At 38.5% G+C, this 9,761-nt stretch overlaps 1 protein-coding gene across 1 annotated transcript in view; it reads right to left on the minus strand.

The window, feature by feature from the left end:
- Window positions 1-1,595: 1,595 nt before the first annotated feature.
- The window catches only part of LOC104403003 (ubiquitin carboxyl-terminal hydrolase 13), a gene marked incomplete at both ends in the record, with an annotated part of 23,111 nt that continues 14,945 nt past the window's right edge, over window positions 1,596-9,761 (minus strand). Inside the window, 5 exons of the mRNA XM_010011021.1 lie at window positions 1,596-1,749; window positions 2,994-3,119; window positions 6,637-6,727; window positions 6,987-7,058; window positions 8,712-8,899. Of these exons, the coding sequence (XP_010009323.1) occupies window positions 1,596-1,749; window positions 2,994-3,119; window positions 6,637-6,727; window positions 6,987-7,058; window positions 8,712-8,899 (631 nt within the window). The remainder of the gene's footprint in view (window positions 1,750-2,993; window positions 3,120-6,636; window positions 6,728-6,986; window positions 7,059-8,711; window positions 8,900-9,761) is intronic.

Below are 9,761 nucleotides of genomic sequence, written 5' to 3' on the forward strand. Positions count from 1 at the left end.
CTTTCCAACCCAAACCATTCTATGATTATCTATGATTCTACAGTTAAAACACAGAACTGGTAACACTGGGCAATGGGCAATTAAAATCTTGCCACGATAGCCAGAATCCTGTGTTAATAGGAACATCAACTAACTGCTTTAGCAACTCAATCTGACTTGGAAAATTATTGCTGTTTATCTGTGTCATCTGACTTTCTAGACAGGAGAGGATTATGTATAATATAGAAAGAATCCTGACACTGGCAAGCTGAGCAGCACTGTATGATAAATTCAAAACCTAATATACCTCCTGAGCCATTACCTGAAAATAACATGCTGCTTTATAAGCATAGAAACATCACTGAAACTGACGAACAAAGAATGTGAAATTCTACAAACCTTAGATTTTCAAGTCAAAATGGTCATTTTAAAATTACATAACTAGACATATTGTCCAGTTCAAGAACCTGTGTTGTGTGCTATTTCAAAGGATCAGATCAAATAATCAGGATAGCTCCTTCTGGCTTTAAAATATTTTTTAATTTTGAGATTATGCAGGAAACCAGAGGAACATCCCCCTTCTCATGTACCTGTGATGTCCCCTTCACTTCAACCTCAGACATACGTTTATTATGTTAGCATGCAACACTCTTCATCAGTGATTGCAGGACAACCAAGATTTGTCAATACCTCTCTCCTGCTTCCAAGTCTTATAGCCTCCTCAGCCATTTTCTCCTTTAAAAACAAGTATGCATTTTCAGGCAGCTCACAGGCATGAAAAAAACACTCCTGTATTAATGTCCACCACTTCATCCTCCTTCCCACCTCTCCTAAAGCTCGGGATATCCAAATTGTGTATTTTGCTGTAAAAGACAACAAACTACCTTAGGCTTTATCATCTGCTGCTAATGAACACAAATCCAAAGTGTTGGGGGTTTGTGTTGTTCTTTTTTGGGGAGGGGGGGTTGGTTGGCTGGTTTTTGGTGTGGGTTTTTTTTTATTGTTGGTTGGTTGGTTTCTGTGAGTGTGTGTTTGCTTTTACAACATATTCGTTAGCTACTATGTTCACTTCCTTTTTTAGAATTAAGAAGTTTTTATATACTGGTTCACTGTCCAGAACAAAAGAAATCCAATCCTAATGAGAATCTTTGGGCACACACATGCACAAAACACAAGGGTAAATACACTGTACTACAAGTGGTGTGGCACATCCTTGAGTCAAATCCAGGTTAAGGTTTTAAATCATAAATCACTGACACCTTTATCGAACAAACTGCTACCTTTCTCTGAGATATACTGCTGAGTGGTGACACCTAATGGTGTTCCCACATTTTGAGGAGAAACCTGTCTGAAAACCTGTGAAGAGTATCCAGGTAGAATCCTTCTTCCCTAAAAATATAAGCAGGAACGGTATAGCCACAAACTGATGTGTGGTTAGAATCTCCTTTAAAGAAAACCAAACCAAGTAACTTTCCCAGTCACTTCATTGGTGTGATTTGCCACATGGCCTTGAACCATTCTATCCATGTAAAGAGATCATATAGGGGTAAGAACTTCATTCCCTCATGACTGAGAGTCACCAGAAGGTCAGTCAATAAACTAGTTTCTTTCCTTACCTTTGTTTGTTGCTGCCTCCATGGCAACAGGTAACTGCATGATATAGTCCACCCTCTCTGTGTAGCGGACCTTTCTGGACTGGCAGCATTGTGTGCGTTCTTCCACCAAGAACCGGAAAACATCACTAGGGTTTTCTGAACCTACAGGGTTCCTCTGAAAGGAATAGCAGATCAGATCATTCAAGTGACAATCATTAAAATGACAAAAGAAGCCAAAAGCTGCTGGTTGTTTTATGGCAAGCACAAAGACAACGATCTTGCATGTAGAACTCTTGCACCCACAGAGAATCCCACTGATGTCCACAATATACAGCAATATGTCTCTACACACAGTAACTTTCAGACCGTGTCCCTAATGAATCTGACTGAGTCAAGGTGAACAAAAGAAGATAGGAAGGTGGCAGGTTACAATAAAGATAGAAAGCTCAGGTAAATAACTTCCAGCAAATAGAATTTCTCCTACCATTCTCAATCTGCACTGAAACAGAACAAGCAACTTGTTCATTATCCGGATGGGAACATCATACAAATAATATACCTCCTCTTTATTGCTCATGTGAATGTCTTATCAAGTGAAAAAGAAAATGTCTTCTAACCATCCCATAATCAGTACATGTATTTTGGGATATGGAACATAATGCATGCAAATGTGAGTAACTTCGTCTGGACTGTAACACATGAATAAATACCCTCAATTCTTGGGGAAAATGGGAAGAAGAGAGTGGAAGGATGGACAAGAAAGAAGTGCTTTAAATCAAAACCATGTGTTTGTAAATTTGCTTTTCAGGAAGACAGCATTAACATTCACAGTACTGACTCTTCTACACAGCACTGAGCTCGAGCTCAGTGGAACTAACATTTTATGCAGAAATATTCAATTGACAAATAGTCACTTTGCTATGGGAGATGTCCTTCCTCCCATAATGATTCAGCAATGTACAGCTGGGATTTGTAAAAGAACTGGACATGGTAATTAGCTCACTCCCAACTATGATATAAATTTGGAATAATAACAATACCAAATTCATTAATATTCCAAGACAGACTTCAATATGGTAAACAAATGGATAGCATGTAATCATAAAATGAACAGCAGTTTAAAAGGACAGTCACGTATATTTATAAATCTTATAGCCTGTACAGTGATGCTTGACCTTTCTATATCTCTACCAGTTGTTATCAGCAGTATTGGTCCTGTGTGTGGTCACACAGACAAGGGTCTGAAGTAAAGAGAAGGAAGAATTAAAGAAACAAGTGTTTATAAACCAAAATGTTTTAATTAGTACCATTTTCTACATATCCAAGGCTAAAAAAAGTATAACAAAATCCCTGAGCCACTCAGCTCTGTCCTCATTGTCTAATATAACCAGGGAAAAGAAGTAATTCAGATTTTCTCACCTCTACTAGATTTATAAGATGTAGGAAAAATTCCAGTGCATCTTGTTGTCTGTTAGAGGAAAATTCTGGGTGGCCTTTACTTATAAAAGCCTTAAACATTTGAGGAGATATTCCATTGTGTTGAGCCTAAATGGAAGAAAAAGAAACCTTTTAAAAGATTCTTATTAATTCCTAGACCAAATATCCCAGATTTACTTGACTAGATCTATCTGTGACCCATTTCTGCCACTGTAGAAATGATAGTTTTGGTTTCATCTGGTTTTCCATTTTAATAAACATGATCTGGGGGATTTAGAGTATGTATTATGACATAGTTGCTACAGCATTCACTCTATCTGATTTTTCTATGGCATTTGCAAGTTGAAAGAGATTACTGAAGGTTTCCTGAAGGTTTCCTAAAGGTTAGTAGTTTCCAGAAGGCTAAAAGCTTACACTGTTTTCTAACATTTTACTTTTCTTTCGGAACAGTGTTCCACATAAATGTATGTAGGCATGAAGCACTTTAGTATATCAGCTAGCAGCTTTACTCAGGACATAACCTTTCCAGAGATCTCTACAGAATCAAGCAGAGAACAACTAATGTGTGCCGCATGCTTTCCCAGATGAGCTGTTAAGGAGAGATGAATTTGCAAGTGTTGGCCATGTTCAAGGACCATAACATACTGCTTTAGCCATTCAGTAGGAAACTACGTTAAACTAGAAAATCTCTAGCTCCCAAGAAAGTCCTAGTTTTTTCTTTCTCACCCTCTATACCATTTCAAAAAGCCTTCCAACCACCCCAAAAGGCATCCTAAAGACGTAACTAGCTATTAAGCCTCTTAAATAACACATTTGAAAGGGTCAGAATCTCTTATTCAAATTTGCCCTCATCCTCCATGAGACCAAATCATTTTCAAGACAAACCAATCAAAAATGCAGCCTTTAAGATATTTGGGGCTGTTAAAAACTTGGCCAACCTCATTCTTTACTACAGCTGTGCTATCATAGCAATATCAAAACAGAAAAAGCAGCATGAAATTGAAGGCATATAAAACACACTCTAGAGAGCAAAATTTTATTCTTGGTTTCACCAAGGGAAGGTATTCCTAGATCCACTGAAATCAAAAGTAGGTTCTCAATTTTAATGCTTTTTCAATTTCTGGCAGTATACCAGCAATCACATTAGGCCAAGATGCTCTTTAAAGGCTCTTGTAGAGAGAGTGTCTCGGTATTGCCTGAACAAAGAGATATTCTAGGGATTTCTGAATCTTGGGTTATATATATCACTTCAGAGTCCTCATCTGCCTTTTGTCAAAGCTAGGAGTAGGGAGAAGAAAGTATAACCCAGCTTAAAATACTATATACCAGGCTTCTTTGTATGTCAGAAGCAAGAATATGACTGTATGGCACATTTGCTCAGATGTATAATGGAATAAGTCTGGAATCAAGGCTTGTTTCCACCTATGCACTTTTTACTAAGCCATTTGAGCAGGGAAAAGAGAAACATGCCAAGCGTGATAGTCTTTAGAAGAGGATTGGGCCCTGCCCTCTAAACCCTTTCCACTTCAAGGACAAGTAAAATAACAAAAGATATACCATAAATAGAAAACCAAGTCCTAGCTGTTTTTAATGTTAAAGTGGGTACAAGAAAACTGCTGCCATCTCCAGACTAAATTCCCTTGGTTAAAAATTATAGCTCCACAGTACCACGAATATTTATAGAATACCTAGCATACTTTCCCCATCAACAGTAGCAGAACAGACCAGCTAAATATAGACTGTGCTGGACCATTACAGATCTCATACAAATGCTTTTGCAGGCAACAGCTCCCCAAAACTTTGGATGATTTCCAAAGACCCAGAAAACTGGAGAACTTTGCATGTAGGAAAACTACAACTTGGCATCAGAGATTCTTTCTCCATAAAGACAGCTCTTTCTACAGGTAGTATTTTCAATATTGGATATTAGTTGACCTTTCATTTCTAAATACCCCATCAGTAGAGTCTGTGGGTTGACTCCACATGCTGCTTGGGTCACAGTAACAGGAGGCTTGTAGGGATACAAACATTCTAGGTCCAGTGTTCCCAGTATCACTCTAAACAAGATGTTTCACAGTAGATGGTTTGAACAATAAGACAAACCCAAAACAACATGTTTGCTTGGGTAGATATCATAGTCCCAATAACTAAGGTTTTGCTTAAGACAACTGTTAATTGTATGACTCCAGGGAAAACAAAGGCAATTCCGAAAGCAGTAGAGTTTAAGCAGAACAGCAAAACCTGAACTGATCTCACTTTCCAAAGGGTGATGTAAGCTTAAACCAACTTACAAAAAGAGAAGAATTTTTCCATCCCACCACCAAGCTACTGTGATTTCTTCACAACATCAAGCAAGAACAAGTGAAAAACTAAACCAGTAAATCAGACAGTGCCCATTAACCTTGTTAATACAAATAGATCAATCAGACCTTCATCAAAAATCATCTTTACTGCTAAAGCCAAGACCGTTGGACAAAGAATATGAAGAGGTTTTCTGATGACTGTGAGTGAATTTATTCATTGCTGGAGGAGAAGAAAAGCACAGACAGATGAAGACATGGTTCCATGGATATTACAGCGCCAACACATGCCTGAATGATTTTTGCAGCATAAGAGAAACAAGCAACTTTCTTGTTGCAGATAGAACACCACGAAGGCAATACAAGGATTACAGAACCAACAATAGTGGAGTTCTCAAAGCTAGATACTAGGTATATACAGTGAGCTAACTATCTGTTTTGCTGCAAAAATTACTGCAAATTACAGTAAAAATAAAAGAACAGTCTCCCACAGGTAATACAATGACAGAGAAATAAAATTCATATAAACATGAGGGAAACGGTTATTTCATCCTCCAGTTCCTCTCTTTTGCATCTAGGATGTTCTTGTCCCTCAGTATTCCTTTGTTCGGAAATTGCCTATTCTGAGAAAAGCTGATTCCAAGATTTTTTTCTATTGTGAATTATTATAAATCAGGATATATGCATTGTTCTCCCCAGGTTGTCTGGCAATTAGGATTTCAATTTATACCCAAATCCACATGCGCTGCTGTTGCCAGGATAGATCACACTGATACAGACATGCTTCTGTGTGATTTTTGTACCATGAAATAACGTGAGTAAAGCCCCAGGGGACAAGACTCTGCATGGTCCCTCTTTCATCTACGTGAAGGCCTCCAGCACCCCTTAATCTTGCGTTACCCAGCCAGCTTCTCCTGTAATCAGGTGGAATTCTGTCAGACACATCCTGGAAACAACTCTTTGGCTCTTTATAATTCTTTATGAAATTAAAGAGGGTTTAGAAATTTGCTTCCAAATATGCAGGACTCTCTAGATAACTTTTTTATTTTGTTCCTCAGAAAAGATGAACGTAAGTTGGAAGTTTTATGAACTTTTGCACTCATCACTGGAGGAGCAACATACTTTATTAGCAGAACCAATGGTTACTTTAATGCTTTGCACAAATAGCCCCTGACTAATATATTCCTGACTGAAATCCTGCACATTCCACCTTGCTAAGCATCCCATGACAGATCCACACATGTTCTTCAATACCCGGCACCTGTTCCCTTTTCTCAGGATATCACTTTTACCTAGTTACCAGGCTGTACAAACTCAGGCAATACCTTGTGTTCTTTCATCACCTGCTCAATAAGCTCAGATTTCATGGGTGGCTTAGAGTACTGGCCTGAAAGGAGGCCGTGTCCCAGTTTAGCCCTGCAGGGAAGAGTGATGGGGTAGAAACAAACATGTGAGAAAAACAGAAAAGAGAAATCTTATCCAAGCAAAAAAAGTTTACTGCCTTTGACCCCCAGCTGAAACATCATCACCTGCAACTAAGTGGGCAAATCTTCTCATTCTACCTTGTGCCATATCTCGCTTTCAAGCCCACGCAGAGGTGTTTTTTTGCCCTGTTATTAAATTGTTTAGATTCTCTTTAACTTGACTAAGTAAATCATTGAGAAGTGTCACTTACATCTGAGTGCTGAAATCTTGTGTTGGATCAAGAGGGGAGTAGTCAAATATTCGTGGAATGTTTCCCACATACCTGGGCAGCAAGAACAAAGCAGAAACATGCAAATATTGCAGCTAGATTTACTCAAGCATATCCTAACAGATCCTCAGCATGATACACTAGCAGGCTTCCTCTGTGCTAACACGTCAAATTTTGCATCATAGCAGTGACTCATCTATCCCTGGCACTTCTGTTATGAAAAAATAATAATAAAGAAATTAGGAAATGGACATTCAAGTTTTGCTTAGATGCTTCTAGCTATAAAAGATATGGTTGTGGTGGTCATTTGGAATTTAAATTCTATTCCGTGACCTTGAAATAGCTTCAGGATGGTGCAGCTCAAAACAGAGCTGGGTTGAGAACCAATGTACTTTTTACTCTTAATCAACATCACCAAATAAATTCCAAATTTATGTCAGGAATAAAAAAAAACCATAAAAAGAATGTTTCTATGGAGTTTCTTCAGAGAAACAAAGGCTAACTCCTGACAATAAATGCTGAGGTATACATTATTATAGCCAGTTTGTTAGACAGTGAGACATTCAGTAGCATGCTATCTGAGCATTGCTTCCCTTGAGTACAAGAAAAAACAGGGTAGGTAGATACAGCCATGTTGAAAGAACACATCTCATCTCTGCTGAGTCCCTCTTTTATCAAAGATCTTTACTACTTGGTTGATAATAAGTGCTCCAGGTAACTCCGAGGACCACGTCATGGGAAAACAATCTCCCTTAGTAAAGTCCATTTTAATATTTCTTGAAAGTAGAGGTAGAAAAACTGGCACTTAGTTAATCTACAGACTGTACTCCATATGGCTAAAAAAAAAAATAAACAAATACAAGTTTTCTCCCTCTTCTTCTCAAGAAGGCAATTGCTACATGAAAATCTGGGAGGCTTTCCAAAATCTAAAAGCTTTACTCCAGCACACACTCTACTACTGCTGTGGAATGAAAGAGCATTCTGAATTTTACTGCAAACCATAGAAGGTCCCTTATAAAAAGGCTGCTCTCCTTGAAGTGATGTGGTCAGTTCTGAACAGTCAGGAATATTTCATATTCCTCTGTTGTGCTTTTGTCCTTTTACTCTCTTACTTATTCAGTGGAAGAATATGCTCACTGTACCCTTTTCATGAAATGAGATTTTTAATTTTTTTATTAATTTTAATTTTAAAATGTCTGATAGTTTCCCTCATTATAGCCAGACCTCATGCAAAAGGTGCACTGCTTTACATTAGCCTGGATCAGTATTAGCATGTTTGTGCCAGTATATTTTTTTTGCACAAATGACACTGGAGCAGTAGAATGATTCTCACACCCTTAGGGGCATGGGCCAGCACAAAAAACCCTAATATGTTACTGATGATATTGAGATAGAGATCTATACATACACGTATGAAAAACAGGGACAGCCTGTGATTCTGTGACAGAACAATCAAACTTTCAAGGTAGCATATTATTTCCCACCACTAAAGCTAAGTGAGGAAGTTCTGATTTCAAAGGCAGATTGGGTTTTGTGTTCCAACCTTTTCCAGAAGAGAATACAATCACTACATCCTCTAAGCAGCCATTGAACTGACTGAAAGAGATCCGTTTGCAGGTGAGACAAAAATTAAAATACCATTTTTCTTACAAAAAGACACTGAGGAATGCAGCAGCTACTGACAAGAACTAGTTTGAAGCTACTTACGCTCGTTGGAACTCTGGGATGCTGAAAATGGCTTGCATGACAGCACTGAGGTAGCAGCTATTTCCCAGGTTCTTCATACCAGTGTATCCTGGGCCATACATGGGCTTGAGTTTCACACCAGCTTCCTGAATCACTTCCCATTCAGAGACTCTTGGTTTTATATCATTATCTCTTAACCCATTCTCTGTCTGAAAACAACAAGATTTTTTTTTCATCTGTTTAACTTCTGCAAGAGTTATGCTGTTGCCATCATCACCAACTTTGTGATCTATACTCTAGAAAAGAACCAAGCCAATAGGCAGAGAGGTAAATCCTGCACGTAGGGGAGGAAATCAGGGTCAAAACACTAGCAGCTTGTTCTGCTGATATGCCTCATAGCTCTTTACCACAGACTACTCTTTGAGTGTTCCTAGTTGTGACCTCTAACCCAGCTGGGAGCTTCACTTCTCTCAGGGCTGTGACCTCACCAAAACACTGCATTTTTTCAGGTTTCATATAGGAATAGCTGCTGTAGAAGATGGTCCTAGCAAACAAACCACATGAAAAGCTGCAGATCCAAGAACTACTACCTTCTTTCAAATAGGAAAAGCCAAACTGCAGTTTCTCCCCTTTACAGCTCAGCTTTCAGGTACCTCAGTTGTTCACAGCTTGCAGGTATGGGTCACTATATTGTCATTTACTGCTGGCACTACTCCATCACTTCACTAAGAATTTCAGACTGGTCTGAAGACCAGAGGTGAAACCTTTGCAACAGCTGAGACTAAGTTTTCAACGTTGCTGAGTAAAACAGGCTTTCTGGAAAGACCACTGGATAGAAAAGACCTTTTATTCATTATACTGACAAGGAAATTAGTATACCAAAAATGTTATTATTAGCATGAAGGCTTTTGAAACTGCACTTTAACTCTTCCCCATAATTTTAAGGTATCATTAGTTTTCTCTCCATTTGGACTGGACAATAAAATACCCTAAACCAGTACCAGGTTTGTTCATTTTTAACAATTTTTGCATTCAAGATGTCAGGTACTGATACCAGGCTACATGTTGGGG

This window comes from Nestor notabilis, unplaced genomic scaffold, assembly GCF_000696875.1.
Source record: "Nestor notabilis isolate BGI_N333 unplaced genomic scaffold, ASM69687v1 scaffold33463, whole genome shotgun sequence".
NCBI classification, from domain to species: Eukaryota; Metazoa; Chordata; class Aves; order Psittaciformes; family Psittacidae; genus Nestor; species Nestor notabilis.